A 19316-nucleotide genomic window follows, 5' to 3' on the forward strand; every position below is an offset into this window, starting at 1 on the left:
TCAATACAGGTGTGATGACACATTTGGAAATAATTTTTTTAAATCATTCTTTGATTAGAAGTGATTGAAAGGATGTTATCTAATTAGCTGCACTAGAGGTAGAAGTACAGCTAAAGCTGTTGTCTCTAATAACTTAATTACTATTATAATGGAGGAATTTATTCACTGCTGTGGAATTTTTTGAGGGGTTGGGTTTGATTTGGTGGGGTTTTCTGATGGCTTCCTAAAGGAAACATGTTATCATTTCTTAATACTGTTTTTCCTCAACTGGCATTCACCTACCCCAGTGCAAAGGGGAAGAATGATCTAGTGGTTTGATGAATGGGAAGGGAGGGAATAGTACAACTCAAGCAAGGAATCTTTTATTGGTATTTGATGCCGCTGTAATCACTGGAAGATGACTTTTGATAGTTGCAGTACATAGGTGTATAGCTTATAGCCATCACACTAGCACAAAGTGATTCCTCAGAACTTGGGGGATCCAGCTCTACTCAGCAGCCACTGAATACTTCTTGCTGTAATTTGTAGTGCTCTGTGAATTTTCTATAATATGCTGTTAAACACACAACACACTAGGGTTTGGGTTTTTTACGTTGTTCCAACTACAGCTACACTTGGTATTTATTACTACTAGGCTTTTAAAGGTCAAAAACTTGACTAGCTCATTTGTAACATAATCTTGCTGAAGAGGTTATAGGAATGCAAGGTATAACTGACAACTAATCATGAAAGTTCACCCTTTAGCATACAGTGGCATTTTGGCTGGCTTTAAATATTTAAAGTTTGTGATTCACTTGAAATGTTAAATGGTAAAAAAGTTTCTTAAAACATTAACCCAAAACCAGTAAATCTGAGATAAGGAAGAATTAACCAAATAAACTGTGTGCTAAGTATCACTGCCTGAAAATTAGTATTCCTTTCAGTATCACCGAATGCAAATAATATAGCTTTTCTTATTCTAAAATTAACTATCTTCCATTTTGGCTAGCCAGACTTTTGTCTTAAATGTAGTTTCCTGATTAAAATAGGAATCCTTCAGGAACAATCTTTTTCTATATTTTGAATTCACCATTATTTAAATATTTCAAATGTGGGGGGTTTTTTCCCCTCTCTTAAGACAAAGAAGGGGGTACAGTAAAACCAAACAAGGCCATGCAAGATCTGCATGAAAAAAGAACTGAATTTCACTTAACTCAGACAGCTTCATAATGATACTTTTTCTTTGGAATAATCTAGTTGATTTCTACGGTTAGGAAAAGCAAAAAGTAGTAAGGGCATCACTTAGCTCCCTGACTAACTTTTCAGTGAGACCTAACAATTTTTTTTGTGATTACACAGAACTGACGTTTATGTACTCTGGCAGACCTAAACAAATCACATCATGGGCTTTCAAAAGAAAACACTGTTCATCTTCACATGACTAGCAAAGGCTGGACTAGTGGTCTGTAAAGAGACTACAGTGGTGAAATATCATCATCTGCAGAAGACAGAGATAATAATAAGCCCACTCTCAAAGCTAAAAGTGAATAGTGTTATTCATGCATAGTGCCCCTCCTTGATAAATTTGTGAATCAAAACCAAAGTAACACCACATTTGGGGTTTTTTTTAAGGTGCTTAAAGCTGTATCCTATATAAACTACATCCTCCTTGGCTGCCCCAAATGACTCCTTAGGAAATTGTACTTTGTAAACAAAACAAACCTCTTTAACTTAGGGCTCACTTACAATGTTATAAGATTTCTTGCTTGCTTTAAAATAAGAACCGGAAGGAAAGACAGCATTTAATATATTCAATAGCTGACTTCATAACATTTAACTCATTTTGGCCAAATAGTAATAAATGAAGCACAATTAAATCATATGGCTGTGTAGGAAAAAGTTTAGCAAATTTCTTATGCAAAGTATAAGTTTCCTATTTGATCTCAGCAGACATCTGAAATAAAATGCACAAATGTTTCTTTAATAGTAACATAAGAAAAGATGATCACAGACTATGTGGTAGTTCCACTTAATATTTTTACTGTAAAGGGGAGTCTGATGCATCATTACTTTATGGGAACAACATACTATAAATAGGAGTCTTGGTTTGCTCTTATTTTCTCAGTCACAAAACCTTTATGCCCTATTCTTCAGATGTATTGGAAAAGTTATTTCAATGCTTAAAATTCTGCTTTGCTTTTCTAGTCAATATTGCCCTGACTCTAATATTGGATGGATAGTAAAAGGCAGAAAATCAATGTCAAGCCTTACTCAAGTCAAACAGAGGTATATTCATACAGTCAACTGCAAGATTGCAACTGACAAAGCTGTTAGGTACCACTTCCTTATAAACACAGCCAAATACTGCTGGAGTCCACAAGATGGAGTAAAACTTATCTCTAACCTTTTAGCAAAAGTAGCTTAAAGCCTATACTTAGCTCATATGAATCACGGGTGAATAAGAAGCTGCTGATCTCTGAATTCTCAACAAAAAACTAAGAGCTTCCCTGTGCTTTGTGGAACAAAAGTTGTTAAAGTTTTGTCTGAGAAACCAAGATAGAATCAAACTTAAAGTAGTTTATAGCAGGAGAACAAATAAGATACAGACCTGAAGATTTATTTAGCAAGACTACTGAAATTGATCTTCAACTCTCCTATTCCCTCCTCCTTCTCACATTTCGTAGCAAAAAAACCCCACTTTTCTCTATGTAGCAAAAAAAGCTAATACACAGCATCCACTATCTCATGACTAAATGAGTGATGTATCCCAAGCATATACAGTTGCTGAATGGAAAAAAGGATAATAAGCCATGCATCAGTAGGCTACATCGATATTTGAGACACGCAGTAAGGTCAAATTTTCATACTAGGGTAATTTCAGTTCCCCTTCATGATAGATCTTTTCTACCAAACACAGTCCAAATACATTAATGAAGTCGCTTACTGACTACAGTTATTTTTTAACATCAGTGATGCAAGCAAGCACTTTTCACAGCAGTGAACCTGTCATACCAATCCACCATTTTAATCAAGTTATGATGACTTTAATTATAGGCAGAATAATAAAGATCTCTTTAAGTTGTCACAATGTAACTGCGTAAATCTGGGATGTCAAAAGATACTATAAATTTTCTAATGGAAAATTATGTTTGGGAACACAGCAATAAAGATCTTTAAAGTGTATTTTTGTTACTTTCATAACTTGTGTGAAAGTAAACTCTTTCTTCATCTCCCCCCTCCGCCCCAGTCTTTAACTCAGAACATCAAGCAAACTGCTCAGTTTTGGGAGGGCTTGTCTTAGAGTCCTGCTTATGCGTGAAACTGCTTGAAAACAGCTCAGTTGGCTCTTCAGTACCTGCCTTCCATCAGGCAGGCAAGGCGGAGCTGCCAGCTCGATTGCTCATGACTAGTGTCATATGACACGTTAAAGATGGCTGAAGGGGAGAGTTGCACCGCGTCTGCTGCGGAAATAAAAGAAGACTTTGAGATTATTGACAAAAAACAGATTCCTAATACGACTGAGTTAAAAAGCGAGGAAAAAGAGAAAACGGAAGAAGCGAGGTGGTCTGCTCCTATCTTGTCGCTGGCCAAGAAAGCCTCGGAAAACTTGGCGCTGGGCTATGGCAACGCTCTGAAGTCTGCAGCTTTGGTAGGATTCATATCCAAACCAGTCAGCAATGACAGCACAGCAAAAACAAGTATGGTTATGCTTATTTAGTAAACTTGCTTTTATGGTGCGCAAATAAGTTTGCTCCCGTAAGTGCTGGTGATTAGTGTCAGTGATGTGTGGTTATTACTTTGAATTTATTTTTAAAAATCTGATGCTGATTTTTAATTTAAGCAAAATTATAAAAGCAACACAGATGTAGAACTTAACAAAATGGATTGTAATTGGAAGAATTCTAAACTCTTAATATATTTGGGGAAATTGACTTCAGTTTTATGCAGTAAGCTTATATTTGATTCCTTTTCTCCCTCTCCCTTAAAGTTGACCTCAGCAGCAGCCTGACTGCACTCATCAGTGATTTAGTCAATTCGTTGTTCTTCCTAGGTGTGCTGGTTCACAGAAGGAACTATACTGCTGCTCGCAGAGCTTTCATGTCAGAAAGTGGACAAGTGAACTAAGATACAGATCTGTTATAAATTACTTTTTAACTACACTAAAAATGCCTTCTATGTAACCACAGCTTGCTTTATTAAACATCCGTATTCATGGATATAGCAACCATACAGATTTATGGAACAGGTCTTTTGGAACCAAATCAAAAGGGCTTTAGTTGAATTCATATCGAAGTTAAATCTCGGTGATGTAACATGGAAACAAAAGTTCAAATGTAGCAGTAATCGGGCCTGGAGTCTTGTATTCCAGGGTCTCAGACTAGCACTTAATTGTTTTGGAGCAGTGGAGGTCAGTTTTTCTAACTGGTGCTGACCATTTTGGTTTTAATCATATTAAGTATCCAAGCTGGAGTTCTGTGGGGATGAATTGTCTCTGCATAGTGAAATAAGTTACTGCTGATGGACATTTTTATTTTTTGTGACAATTTCTCAGTGTTGCATAGTCAGAGTTTAAGATTAAATCTGTCCTGAAAAAAATAAGATTTGTGTCTTTCCCTGCATCTCTAAATCTCACTCCAAACTTCTCACAGATTTGTTTCCTGGATGCCCATCGTGAGCACCTGGGATCTAATCTGACAAAGGGCAGAATATCCCATTGTCTTCATCTGCATTTGGAATAATGCTGTGAATAGATGTAATTCAAAACAACACAGAGCATTTGGCAAGGGGTGGGGAATAAAATGTTCTCCTGCCTGAAATGGAGCTCCCACACTTAATGGAACTTTTGCCATAATCTTTCAGCTTCTTATATGTAAAGTAAGGGAATACAACACTACCTCCCCAAATTGTTCAAAGTATTTGGATAATATGTTGATGAGTTTTGTGGAAAATTCCATAAGAAAAATCCATTCATAAGATACGAGATGTGAGCAGGCACTAAATCACCTATTCTGCCTATTCTACCTATTCATTATTACCTTTGACCAAGCACTGTAAATTCAATTTAAAGCAGGTATTTTTAAGAAATAACCTGAGGCCTGCAAGACCACTTGCAGAAAAGTAGCAACTTGTTCCCCGCTGCCATCTTTTTCCAAAGATTTTATAACCTCTACCTACAACTTCAGATCTGTTGATCACATGTAAACTGTACCACACACTGTGCAGTCAGTTGGACATACAGAAAGGTACATCATAAAACCAGTGTCTGCTGTTGAAGAAACTTTGTCCTGCCTTGCAGAGAAGGCTGGGAGCTGCACATCTAAAGAATACAAATCAAGAAAGACAGTCTTAAAGACCAAGAGATGGAAAACTGTTCTTCCTGCTTCAGTGTTTTCTGACTTCAAAGTGTGCTGAATGATTACAGTAAACAAGGCATGGGGCTTCAAAAAGATGTTAAAACAAATCTGTTGAATTGAATGAGATACGAGTCTGTGTGCATTCTTAAAGATTGCAGCATAATGTCTGTGATCTTTTGCACTTAGGTAACCCGATTCCTAATCTTTGAGGCTTGGCTTTGGTAATGTGTGTAATACCTATTTTGCATGTACGAACTTGTACACAGTTTTGCAAAAGACGCACTTGAGAGTGTAAATTTGCAACAGTCTAAAAACTACTGTTCAAGTAACTATTTAACTTCATACAAACCTTTATTAAGACACTAATTTAAATTTGTGTTCATAAAGAACATTTAATTCACAGGGTTTTTTTTCTGGTTAGGGGTTTTAAGTCTTGTGGATAATACGGTATGTGTATCTTGAACAAGGCTTAGAAGCAAAGCGTTCCTGATAAAGTAAAAATTCAAATTCAGGAAACCACCAAAGTAAGCTGGCATTGCTACTGAAACACCACAATGCCCAAAGAAAGTCAGTGATTTTGTTTCTGCAGTCAGCTTTTCTTCTGTTCCTGATGTGTAACCTGACAATATTGACATCAAAATTCAAAACATTACAGCTCTTTTAATCCTCAGCCTCAAGACATTGTATGCATTTTTGAGGCATCCACTACATTGACTACAGTCACTGATACAACAGGCTGACAGGACTTTGTGTGCTTTGTGATTATTAAGATCAATTTGATTAGAATGACTCCCTGTTTTCACTCTTCTGATACGGGAAGAGTTTTGCTCGTTTTTAATCCTAAATCAACATTATGTGCACAAGAAGGAAAGTAATAATGAAAATTAGTGCAAAGAGAGACTTTCGCATGGTGTTAGGAAGAGTGCTAACAGTCTTGCGTGTGACTGACACAGGGGCTCTACCTGTTAGACTTGGTCTTCTGGAACTGCTATTACTGGAAGGGAGTGTGACCGTGTTTGATCCACAGGTGACAGCAGGATTCTCCTAATGCAACAGCGTTGGCTCAAAAAATCATTTAGGTAGCCACTGGTGCGCGGCTGGCAGCATCTGTCAGAACCTGTTGTTGACTGACGGAAAAGCGGTAGCTGGCAGCCTGCTTTGGTCTCGCCCTCCCTCAGGTTTCGAGGAGGAGGAGAGCGTGCCCCGCCCTGCCGGGGCGGAGCAGCGGTACCTGCCCGGAGAGGCGCTGGCTGCCCGCCGCCACGCAGCACAAACTTTCTAAAATGGCGCCCGGCGCGGCCCGCCCCGCCGCGCGCGGTCTCGCGAGAGTTGGCGGGGGGCGGGGGCGGTGGTGCGTGCGCCGTTGCCGCGGTAACGCGGGCGGGGAGGCGGCGCTGGGCCCGGGGGCAGATGACCGCGTCCCCCGGGACTGGTAACGGCCCCGCTGCCCCCCGGCCTCGGCTCTCGAGCCGCGCCTGCGGCGTGCTGAGGGGGATTCACCCGCGTCTCCCGCCCAGCTCTTCTCAAGCTGTTTACCTCCTCAAGATGGAGACCGGGACGGGGAGGCCCCGCTCTTGTCAGCGCTGTGAGGGGACAGGAGCACGGCCTTTCTAAAAGCAGCTTTTCTTTCTCCACCCGTGTCCCCCCACCTAGCTGCGCGATACCACGCCATGGAGGAGCGCGCCAACCTCATGAACATGATGAAGCTCAGTATCAAAATCCTGATCCAGTCGGCCCTGAGCCTGGGCCGGACCCTGGACTCGGACTTCCCTCCCTTGCAGCAGTTCTTCGTGGTGCTGGAGCACTGCCTCAAGCACGGGCTCAAAGGTGGGCGCCCACTCCCCCAGACTGAGGAGAGGCAGATAACTGTGTCGTGTCTCACTGTGTCTCCAGATTGACTTCTGTGTGACGTTAACATTAATCGCATGCACCGTATGATGCTAATTACAGATATAACTATGTGGTTACCTTCTCAAATACCCTGTATTTTGTGCCTCCTAAACTGTCAAGGTATTTTTAATGCTCCCTTTTCATTGACATATTAGGAGCTGGTAAGACAAAGTAAAACATAGACTAAAATTTGTAATTCTGGATTTGGAAGCCCATCGCTTTTCCTCACAAACTTCTCTGTATACTCCTTCTAGTGAAGAAGACTTTTATTGGACAGAACAAATCATTTTTCGGTCCTTTGGAGCTAGTGGAAAAACTTTGTCCCGAAGCATCGGATATAGCAACTAGTGTTAAAAATCTGCCAGAGTTGAAGTAAGTTGGTTGTTGGGGATGATGCATTTCACTTATACTGCAGGGAAAAAGAATCATTCTTGTAGTCTCTCCCTTTCCTTAATGAGGTCTTGTTCCCAAAGAGAAAAATTTGGTATGTAGGTATGTAATATGGTATGTAGGAGGCATTGACTTCTCCAAGAGATAAGGAGGATATCAAAATACTCAGTGCTTCTGATTCAAACAATGCTGTCAGATTAAAAACAGCATTTGGAAACTTCTATAACCTGCTAAAAATAACCGTAAAGTCTTCACAGGTGTTTTCTTTCCTCTTCTTTCCCTTGCTTTTATGACTTTGTGTCATTTTGTACATACTAGTCATATTTAATTTGAGTAATTCAGAATGATAGAAAGAGACTAGTTTTAATGCTAGGATGCATCAATAGTTGGGTTATGGTGGCAGTTGAAAATATGTATGTCTTTCCAAGTTAAGAAGACTTTACAATATATTTTCCCTTCACTGAAGCAATGGGATATACTTAAATACTTCTGTGGTCGGGAGACAACACTTAATTTCCCTGGGGATTTTTCTAAAATTTTTGTTTTTTCAGTAAGTAACAACCTTCATCTCCCTTTGTAAAGGAAGAATTTTGAACTGCACAAATCTACTTAATAAAACACCTATTTTTTTACCAAAACATGCAACTTTTCATTTTAGGACAGCTGTGGGAAGAGGAAGGGCTTGGCTTTATCTAGCACTCATGCAAAAGAAACTGGCAGATTATCTCAAAGTACTCTTGGACCATAAGCATCTGTTAAGGTAACCGTACAGACGTACATCGATTTTATTCACTGAATCACCGAAACCTTGCATTGCTGTAGTTAAGAGGTCATTAATTGACCAGCTTAACTTTAAGCTTGTTCTTGCAACCTGTAGAGGAGGTTGTTCATTGTTTTTGCAGTGAACTTACAGAGGAATGAGCAGAATATTTTCTGTGAGAGTTCTGTATCTTCTGCCTTCAGTGAGAAGGGGCTGATGAGCTGAGCTTTATGAGGACTGCATTACTTTTATATGATTTCAGTGCTGGAAATACTGTTATAATTGTTTGATATGCAGTGATGCCTTATAATATTTCTTCTAGTGAATTTTATGAACCCGATGCATTGATGATGGAAGAGGAAGGAGCTGTCATTGTGGGTCTGCTAGTTGGGCTGAATGTTATTGATGCAAACCTTTGCTTGAAAGGAGAAGACTTGGATTCCCAGGTGAAGATTAAAGCTTAAATAAGATCAGTTGGTATGAGATTCTAGTAGAATTAAGCACATCCATAAATACTTTACTGAGACAAGTCCACAGTTCTGTCCAGAATGTCCTGTGTTGATGCTTGTCATGTTTCCCACCTTGAATTGAAAGAAAGTACATAAGCATCCGTCTCAGTTTATGTTGTCAAAACTAATAACTGCTACGAAACTGAGCGCACTGAATGTGGTTATTTTGATGCTGACAAACACTAGCTTGCGTGTTTGCTTCAGCTAGGAAGAATATAGGCATTACCCATCTCTCTAAACTTAAACTTCAAATTTTTACCTTTTTCCAAATATAAAGTAATACCTGTTGCTGTGCAGCATTGCACTGTGAAGGTTGTTAATGTCTTAAATATATTTTTCAGGTTGGAGTGATTGATTTTTCCTTGTACCTTAAGGAAACACAGGACAGTGATGGCAAACAGTACGTATGGTGAATTAGTGATTTGTAATTGTTATGTTTTTTGTAGAACAAACCTGTCAGACAGTCTGTGGGAGCACAGGAGTGCTAGAGATCTCAAACTCTTTTAATCCTCAAAAAAAGAGAATCAAAATAGGCTTTGTTAGCTAAACAAAAGTACTGACTTTCAAAGGTTGAGCCCATGGTAGTTTTAACAATACAGTGTGGAGAGTTTGTGTCTTGAGCTGGGACCAAATTAAAAGCACCCAAAATTTTAGATTGTGTTTTTATTTGGTTTTAGGAGACATGATCTGCCAGGTCACCCAGTACTGAATCACTGCTTTATTTTTAAGCACTGTTTCAGAGGTGCTCTCCATTAAGTAGCTGTCTTTGTGGGAGAGATCAGTTATGGGGGGCAGGAAAGTAATTTTGGGTGAAATGTTAGGTGAATTAGAGACTGCAACTGTTAGCATCACTGTATCTAGAAGACCTGTAGTGAATGGAGAGCACTTCATAGTTTGTGTGCTTCTGGCACTTCAGAGCATTTTACTGTCCAGCTGCTGAGGAGAAGCAGTTAAGCAGCTGCTTCATCTCCCTAGTACTTCCAATCTAGCTCAGGCACAAGTATTTTTATAAGAAAAGGAGAAAAAGTTTCAGCTCAGTTTGCAAGTCTATGCTAAGAGCCCTAGCATAAACTAACACTTCAGAATGAAGGAGTTTCTTCTCAGTCAATAAATTCTCACTTTTACAACTAGAGATGGAGGGATTACAGCTGTCCTTGACCAGAAGCATTATGTGGAAGAACTTAACCGACATCTAAGGTGGGAATTTCATCTACTCTAATGTACAAAGACTTGTCCTGTTTAGCTTTTCCAGTATGGCTTTGAATGTCTCTGCTGTCAGCCTTGTAGATTTTTGTCTGATATTGAAATGCATTTTCTGATTATTTCCCAAAATCTTAGTTTCATTTTGTAATCTTACTCTTCTGATGGCATGTGAAATGCAGAAAACAAGTCTGTGTAACGATAGGTTACTTTTTTGAGGCTTATTAGTGATGAACAGAAGATTTTTGGAGCTACTTTTTCAAGAGAAAACTGTTACAAGTGTGCATCTGGAAATTCATTCTTTAGAGGAAGAGTCTCTATTCTTGCCCTGTAGGTTGCTCAGTGGAAGCAGCAGGCCTCACTTACCCACTTGAGCATGAGGGGTGTTGAGACTGCAAAAGCTAAGCCAGAACAGGGCTGCTAACTAATACGGTAGGCTGCCAACTGTAGGGAAATGCATGGTCATCTCAGTGCTTAAGAGGGACAGTTGTCCTTCCTCTCATTTTTCTTGCCAGCTCACCAAAGTATTTATCTGTTAACAAATGCAAGATGGTAAAAGTATGGTTGAGGATAGGAATAAATGTTGAACATTGGCACTTCTTTTATTGTTCTTATGCATCTCTCTTCCTTGCTGCAGTTGCACGGTTGCAGATCTTCAGAACAAAATAGACTGTTTAGAAAAGACCAATTCAAAACTCCAGGAAGAGGTTTGTGTCTGTTCTGTTAAATACTTCTGTTAGCTCTCTTCCATTAGAGGTGAAACTCCCCAAGAATATACCTTGGACGTAAAATATTTGAGTTGATGCTAGTGAAATATGGAGGATTGGTAGTACTGGCATGAGTTAGCACATGGGGAAAGCTCTGTGGAAAGCTTCTACATTATGTTAGCTGTTAAAATGCTTTGGGGCGCCTCCTTGGTAGATGGGTGTCCTTAACCAAGTTTTTTGTTTCGCAATTCTGTCTCCACACAAAACTAATCATACCGCTGTAATGAACATGACTTGTCCCTCTTCCTTCTGCACGTACATGTGTGTATGTATTTGTCATGTGAGTTGAACAGAACTCGGAAAAGAGAAGGGAAAGAATCACACTTCAATTAGGAAATCTTTCCTAGCTGGGAGCTGAAATAGAGTCCAGCAGCATGCGTGATAGTGGTTGTTTTGGGTTTGATGGTGGTGGGTTTGTATCTGTGTAGTCTGATTTCCAACACTTTGGGGTATCTCCACTTGAAAATGCCATGAGGTTCCATCAGTGGATGTCAGCTCTGACTTGCTGTATATTTGCGCTGCATTTGTGCCAGAATGAATACCACAGATGGCAGATCTGTGATGGCTTTCAGCCTTTTACACTAGGATGCGTTCCTTAGCACAGTTAATATTTAAAAATAATTGATGAGAGCATGAAGCAGAAGGTAAGTGAACCAGTGTTGTTGGGCTTATTAATTTAGTCTGTAGAGTGAGTATGGGTGCCAAAGGGTCAGGCAGCTTCTGGGGAGGATGAAGGGGTCGAAAGGGGAAGTGAGCAGCGCACCTGCTACAAAGGCTGAGCTACCAACTTTAGAATTCCTCCAGATGTTGCATGCTTGTACAATGATTAAATATAGATATGTTCTCTTTGTAAACAGCTTGCAGCAGCAACTGACCGAATTGGATCACTTCAGGAAGAGCAGCAGCAGTTAAAACAACAAAATGAATTAATTCGTGAACGGAGTGAAAAAAGCGTAGAGGTGAGACACCTATTTGAAGATGATGAGGACCCTTAAAATAAGTGATCTCTTGTGATCAGCTGTAGTCAGTGCTCTGAGAAGCACTTTGAACTGGAATGTTAAGCACAGTTTAGCGTGCTACTGTGTAGATCACTGGTTTTGTGTATAGTATGCCCAGGCGTTAGATTTTGCTGTTCTTTACTGCACACTTAAACATACACTTGCAGAAGGGAGAAAGCATTAAAAGTATTGGAATGGTTTAATTTTATTTTTACTCTATCCTTTGAAATTTCACCTTATTAACGTTTGCCAGCTTATTAAGTGTAAAATAGTAGGATTTTACTTGAAATAGCACTAGAAATATTGTGTTACGCACAAGAATTTAAGGCATACTTTAAATACATAGCTTTGTGATCTTAACGTGGCTTTTTTGTTCATGTTTCTTGTAGGTAACAAAAGAGGACACAAAAGTAGAACTGGATACTTACAAGCAGTCACGCCAGGGTCTTGATGAAATGTACAGTGATATTTGGAAGCAGTTGAAAGAAGAAAAAAAAAATAGGCTGGTAAGGAAAATTAACTATAGAAAGTGAAATGAAAGGTGCAGGGTTCTGCATACTTTAAGGTAGCGTTACAAATACAAGATGTAGGCTGTGCACTTTTTGCAGCTATTCAGAATTCATAAAGGAATTGCAAGCAAGATGCTGGACGTTGGTTGTTAATAGTGCTGTAAAGAACTGGAAATCGGGGCTTTTGCGGTCTTTCCCTGTTTAAGAACCTACCAGCATTATTATAGGAGAGACCAAGATCAAAACACAAAGAGAGGCAACTGTCTTTATGGAGGAAAATACGGTATATGCACAACAGTCACTTGCACAGTGAATGTTAATTACTAAGTGGTGAAGAGGCTGCCCAGGCCCGCTCAGCCTGTGGCTCTAAGTTAGTCCAGCTCCAGCTGCCAGGAGAAAAGCTTCATTTGACAGGCCACTGGGTTACCCGCGGAGCTCTACGCTTCATGCCGGCAGATCTGCACCCTTACCCTGGTCTGGAGAGCTGGAATAGTATTTTTGTGTTACTAACTTAATGTATTATTTGAGACCTAGTTCTTCTGTAATATCATAGTTCAGTGTTATCTCAGAGTAATGTGTTGTGTATGGGGTTATATGGGTTTTGGAAATACTTATCCCTGACACATGATGACACAGCAGTAACTAGGAAATCTCTTTGCAAGGAACTAGAGAAGGAGTTGGAGCTACAAATTGGAATGAAAACAGAAATGGAAATTGCCATGAAACTTCTGGAAAAAGATACTCATGAAAAACAAGACACTTTAGTTGCTCTTCGCCAACAGTTAGAAGAAGTGAAGGCTATTAACTTGCAGATGTTTCACAAATCTCAGGTATGGCCACAGTGGAGAATAGAAAGAGCAGCTGTAGTGGTGGTCTTCCCGTGTTAATCATGCACTGGGGATGCATAAGCACTTACATGCATCTGAAGTAATACTTAGATGCAGCAATTTTCTTAAGAATATCTGTTTTAAAACTGTAGAAGGAATTGTTTAAATTTTTTATTCTGCTTCATTATTGGTATGATACTGGATCTGTTTGGAAAGAAAGGGAGTTTCCTTGAGTATGCTGCGTAGTGTGCCATGGGATCATCCAGCAAACGCTGAGACAAATGGAGAGCTCTGGTGGGAGAAGGTGTTTGGGAGAGTCCTTTGTTCTAACCACAGAATGGTTAGTCTTTAAAAAAGCTACTTACTGCAGCCAAGAGCTGTCTTACTGCTTCTCCCCATCTGTGTTGTCATGCCTTTCACCTGCACCACATAGAACACTGTTTACTGTGAAACCAACCATATGGCTCTCTAAACCAGTAGAAAACTGTCTCCTGAGGTCTGTACCCGAATGGTCAGCTGGGTGCTGTAGCCCGTGGAAAGGCAGCACTGGGTTTGGGGAGCGAGGAACTCTGTGGTCAAACTGGCCTCTGGAGCTACCAAAAAAATTGTTAGATTGGTTTAGGTATTTTGTTATACCCCCTTTAGCAGAAGATCTGGCTCTCCGGATGTAAGGTGGTTAGAGAAGTAAAATGAAAAACATTTTGCTTTCTGGGCCTGTCTTCCTTCCGCAGTCTCTTCCTTACCCTGGTAGTTTTTAGAGTTTACTTTCTCCATCCTTTGTGTCACATGGGGACGTTTTTATGGGGTTTTTGTTGTTTGGGTGGGTTGTGGTGTTTTGTCTTGTTTTTTTTCAGTTGGACAAAAAATATACTGATAGGCATTTCTGCAAGGAAGTGACAGAGCAGTAGCGTTCACACAAAATATTACAGAGCTTGTCTCCATTAATCAAATAAGAGTTTAACTAGACTTCCCCTCCCATACCTGGTGCCAGAAATCCAGAGGGGATTTCTCTCAGTTATTATGGACTGTTTCTTGATGCCTGTTCAGGCTTTATCCAGGCCTTTGCCTCCTTCACAGATGCACAGAAACTTGCAAGGCAATGGCCAGTGAAACCCCAGTGCTGAGGTATGCCTTTGCTTTCAAAAGCAGTATTTTGTATTTCTTTGACTTCCTGGTTCCACACCCACTGAGTGCAGTTGTTACATTCAACTCATAATTGATATTCTTACTCTGTCAATTTAATCTGATAATTTCTTTCTTCAAGTTTGTTTCTAAAGAGAAGATTTTTGGCTTGTAGCTGATCTCATAGGTCAAAACTTAGTACAGTTAAGATGTTTTTCTGAGCTCTTAACAAAACAAGTTGAGAAGTGTCTGCTCTGGCACTATCAGCATTTTGTTTGTACATTCCAGTCAGACCCAGGCATGGCCTGTAACAAGCTAAAAGTTCGTCATCTAGTGGCAGACTTTCATTAAATGCTAATGCTTTGTGCTTTAGAAAACTAAAATGTATTACCTGGAATATCTGTTCACCTCTACAGAATGCAGAGTGTTCACTACAACAGAAAACAGAAGCAATATCCTCTTTTGAAGGAAAAACAAATGAGATGATGTCTTCTATGAAACAAATGGAAGAGAGGTAAGTACAAGCTCACGAAGTCAACACTGAAGTCAGTAGAAAGTTTCCAACAGAAACCTTTATAGGATGACTTCCATACACCTCCTATAGACATTTGGACACGCGTGCCAGCATGATGTTCTTTTTCCTTTCTCCTCCTTATCACTCTCTGTTCTTGCCTGTTCTCTTTTCCCAGGCAAACATGCTCATAATTGACTCATTTGAAAACCATAGCTCTTTCCATAGGCAGGCTCTTTAAAAACATGTTGACTTCGGTTTAAGAACATGTCTGACTCTTGCTTTTGGAGGTTTTTTGCAGAAACAGTTGCTTTCAGAAGTCTTTTTATTTTTTTCTCCACTAGCATTTTCAGTTCAAGCTTTTAAAAAGATCTGAATGGTAAATCTGAAAGAACAGAATGAGAGGGGGTAGGTAAAATATGTGAATTGACAACAAATGTACGTGTTCCTTACTTTGTAGGTTGCAGCATGCAGAAAAGGCAAGGCAGACTGCGGAAGAAAGGTGCAACAAGATGAAGCAAGAGCTTGCTGGCAGGCTTGACACTTGTCGGCAACAGATGTCCCAACTGGATAGCAAATGGTATTTAACCCAATCAGGTGTTTTTCCCTCTCTTCTGCCATTTCTTTAAGAAGTGCTTTCTATTCTGTTTGTGCTAAGGGGTAGGTTTGAATTATATTGGGTTCAGGAAGTATTGACATAAGTGTGCAAGATCGAAGAAAGCACAGCACTTCTGTGTAGTGCACAGTTACCATGAGGATTTTGAAATGTTTTTTCTAGAATATCCTGTTTAGAGCACAGAGTGCCAGTAGAAATCTGGCCATTCTGGCTGGCAGTGGAGCTTTCAATTGCTTTCTTACTAAATCAGGAGGTAGGTATGGTCATGCCTGTAGGCTGATCATGTAAGTGACTGTCATCCAAATGGACTGGGGTTTTTGGAGGGGTTTGGGGGTGTGTTCTCAGGGAATGTTAATCCTCTGCGGATTTCTAATACCTAGAGAAAATACTTCTTTCACTGTTCAGACTTGAGGGTAGAGCATCATTTTTAAACATGGATGTTTAAACAGCTAGTCAGATATGTACTTGTGGGGATTCGTTTTGGTTTTGTTTCCCTTTTTTCTTCTAGCCATTCATTGCTGCTTGTTTTCTGTGACCTGAAAATGCTGATACTGTTTTCGATGTCTGCTGCCGTAACATCCCTGTTATTTCCCAGAACACCACTCTAGTTTTTGCCCTCTTTTGGACAAGGTTTCTTCTTCTCATACTATTGCTATCCTTAAGTGCTATAGGATATTTTTCTGCTATAGGGTTTCTTAGAATGAATTCTTTTTAAATAGCTCAACTCTGGAAAAGGAGTTAAAATCTGAAAAGGAACAGAGACAAACTTTGCAAAAAGAGCTACACCAAGAGAAGGATGCTACCACTCTGCTTAAAACAGAATTGCAACAAATGGAAGGACTGAAGAAGGTATGCCCGGTGCAAACGTGCCCCATGCTCAGGCTTAAAGCTGGCTTAGAACCAGGGCAGTGTTTGCACCTGCAGTGGAGTGTTTCTTCTGTACCACTCCCCTCTGAGGGGTTTCAGAAGCTTGGCTGACCTACATGAAATGCTAATACAGGGCCCAAGCAATGAAAACAGCTCAGCTGCCCACCCTGCCTGAGCTGCATGAGGTCTGAGCCACGGTCAGTCAGCAGCTGAGCTGGGGTGGGATAGCTGGGGACAAAAAGCTCATCAGCTATGGGACAGATACCCCTGCTCAGGCAGGAAGTGGCACATTCAGGGCTTTCGCTGACTGTGTGAGGTCCTTCAGCTGTGTGTAATAAAATAACACATTTTCAAGCATTCAAAACAACTGAACACGATTTATTTTTTAAGCGTTAAGGTTCTTGTTAACCCAAAGAGAATTTGCTCCCGTGTATCCAGCAGCTTAGATTTTGACATCACAGTTGTACACCAGTATCTGTCCGTACGCTCGTGTGTGGGCATGGAGTGCTGCGTTCTAGCTGTGCTCGAGGATGTTTAAAGCTCTGTCTGGTAAATACGGTTGAATGATTTCATTGTTTGTGCAGAACCCGTGGGTAGTTCACCCATGTAATTCTAAAAATCAAGCCTTAGAAATAGGTAGTTTTGTAAGGGAGCTTATTCTTGTGAACTGCTTGGGTAGTTTGGATAGACTGATCTAGGTTATAGGTCAAACTCAGCACACAAAAAAATTTATTTTTGTGCTTGATTTTATAGGAACTGAGAAAACTGCAAGATGAGAAGCAGCAGTTAGAGAAAGTCTGTGAGGAACAGGAGCAAGCTCTTCAAGAAATGGGACTTCATCTCAGCCAGTAAGTTGTAGGAACTGAATTCCTGTAAGTGATGTAACCTGGAGGATGGAGTATCAAACTAATACAATTTTAAAACCTATCCAGTTATAAAAATGAATAAAGATGAGAATTTTAGGAGGCAATTACTATGCATGGGCAACTGAACAGCCATAAAATAAAAGTGAGGGAAGACCCTTGCATGAGTAGGCTGCGTGAGGTAGGAAACACCACTGTAAATGCTTAGTTCTACCAGTGGAACTGTGTTTTTCCCACAATCTTCTGAATATACTGAAAATGGGGCAAACCCCAAGGTGACAAAGTTTCCTGGTGATACTGAGCAGTTCAGAGCTGTAACAAGGAGCTGAGGAATTAGAGTTTAGATTCAGTGGCTGGACAGTGGAACGGCAGGTAAAATTGAACACAACCAAATGTAGAGTCACGCAGAGGGAATAATTTTTTTTTTGCAGATCGAAGTTGAAGATGGAAGATATTAAAGAAGTAAATAAAGCGCTAAAGGTACTCGACAGCTCACGGATGTTTTGACTAAACGTGATTTCATTTAACACCTTCCAATTGCACTACAGTTATCTTTAAAAGATGGCTTTTGAAAAATACTGACAACATTGGTAAGCTGCCTTTGAATTCTATTTTATAAATTTATTTGTATCTACAGTGAGGTTTTCATTGCACTTTTCTAGGGTCATACCTGGCTGAAGGATGATGAAGCAACACACTGCAAGCAATGTGAAAAGGAATTCTCTATCTCAAGGAGGAAGGTAGTGTTGTTCGGGGGGTTATTTTTGCCTTTTGCCACGGAAAACAAAAACTGCCGTTGCCTGGTTTGCTAGGGAGGACCGACACTGCTTCAGTGCCAGCTCTCGTTGGCACGATAACAACGTAGAGAACTAATTTGGCATTTCCCATCCTAAAAATAACGTTCTGCTTGGGTGCTTCCCTCAGGAGGGAGCTGTTAAGGGCCGTGTTCTCCCATCCTGTCCCTTCCCCGCTGAGCTGGATGCTGACAGCGGGTGCTCAGCACCTTCCAGGGGCGAGTGCTGCTGCCAGGCTCCTGCCCGGTGGCTCGGGCCAGTGCTGTGGGCCTGCACGGGGCGCCAGGCGGCCAAGGCACCAGGTTCCCTCGGTGCAGAGCTGGGCCTGCCTGTGCTTTCCTGAGCCCGAGAGCTGCTGGGTGGCAGCGGGGCGGCTCCTGGGGCCCTGGCCAGGCCCCTCTGGGCTGGGGGTGCTCAGCCCCTGCGCAGGAGGAAGCGCTGCTGGGAGGGTGACGGCAGCGGACTCCAAAAGCTTTTAGGTCTGATTTCGCTCTTCTTGATGCTCCATTTTTAGGCAGCTGCACTTATTCTAACTCTCTGTTTGCAGCACCACTGCAGAAACTGCGGGGACATCTTCTGCAACACTTGCTCCAGCAATGAACTTGCACTGCCGTCGTACCCTAAGCCTGTCCGTGTTTGCGATACTTGTCACACTCTACTCCTTCAGCGGTGTTCGTCTAATTCCTCTTAAGGCTTCGTAACCTTGACAGGACCACTTTAACATTGGAAAGTAGCCATTATTTTTTTAATGCTGAATTCCAGGTATCTTCTGTGCAGCAGACTGGTCTCTAGAGTTCTCCACTGTAACACAGAGTGGTGTAAAGTAATTTGTAGGGATAATGGAAGCGAATGTTTCTCCAACTGGAATAATTAAGAAATTTATGTCAACTGTAATTTCCCTTAAAGTTCTATTTGAAACTAAATTGCAACTTCCCTTTTCTGATTTTTATAGATATTTGTATTAAAATTTGTATATGGCATTTCTACATTTATTTGATCCCTTTAGATGTCACTGTCTCTCTGCACATTAACTTCAGTTCCTCTGTAACTCTGCTGTAGGTGCTCCTGTTTGTTTCACGGGCTCGTGTACAGTTTTGTATTTGCTCTAAGTACAGAGAAGAAAAGTCAATTTATGAATTGTCTATAGAAAGAGATTTATGAGAAGTGTTAATGAACGTGCCTTCTGTTCACTGCAGTCAAAAACTACACCTTGTACTTGTTCTGAAAGTCGCTGTGACCACAGTACAGTAGTTACACAATAAAGCCTTTTGCAAAAACTGAAAGCAGGGTTGAAGTTCAGAGTTTTAACGGCCATCAGTCACGGATCATGGAAGAGAATGTTCCTGTATGGCTGTGCACA

General features: G+C 40.6%; 1 protein-coding gene across 2 annotated transcripts; it reads left to right on the forward strand.

Moving 5' to 3' along the window:
- The first annotated feature begins 3409 nt into the window (after window positions 1-3409).
- On the forward strand, window positions 3410-19239 carry RUFY1 (RUN and FYVE domain containing 1). Of its 2 annotated transcripts, none has more exons than XM_074839129.1 (18): window positions 3410-3677; window positions 6987-7160; window positions 7478-7595; window positions 8272-8373; window positions 8696-8819; window positions 9224-9282; window positions 10014-10079; window positions 10720-10789; window positions 11707-11808; window positions 12237-12353; window positions 13019-13186; window positions 14722-14819; window positions 15277-15396; window positions 16152-16281; window positions 17053-17147; window positions 17594-17642; window positions 17825-17902; window positions 18504-19239. In XM_074839129.1, the coding sequence occupies exons 1-18, from the start codon at window positions 3410-3412 to the stop codon at window positions 18645-18647; spliced, it is 2082 nt and encodes a 693-aa protein (XP_074695230.1). In that variant the 3' UTR covers window positions 18648-19239. The 2 variants fall into 2 exon arrangements, with proteins under 2 accessions (XP_074695230.1, XP_074695231.1); XM_074839130.1 differs by having other exon boundaries at window positions 3495-3628.
- The last annotated feature ends 77 nt before the right edge of the window (window positions 19240-19316 follow it).

Source organism: Strix aluco, chromosome 13, assembly GCF_031877795.1.
Source record: "Strix aluco isolate bStrAlu1 chromosome 13, bStrAlu1.hap1, whole genome shotgun sequence".
Taxonomy (NCBI): Eukaryota; Metazoa; Chordata; class Aves; order Strigiformes; family Strigidae; genus Strix; species Strix aluco.

Coding starts and splice junctions, on each gene's coding strand:
- RUFY1 (XM_074839129.1), top strand. CDS start 3,410: ATGGCTGAAGGGGAGAGTTGCACCGCGTCTGCTGCGGAAATAAAAGAA. Junction 7,596..8,271: donor AAAAATCTGCCAGAGTTGAA/GTAAGTTGGTTG, acceptor TTTTCATTTTAG/GACAGCTGTGGGAAGAGGAA. Junction 17,643..17,824: donor AAGTAAATAAAGCGCTAAAG/GTACTCGACAGC, acceptor GCACTTTTCTAG/GGTCATACCTGGCTGAAGGA.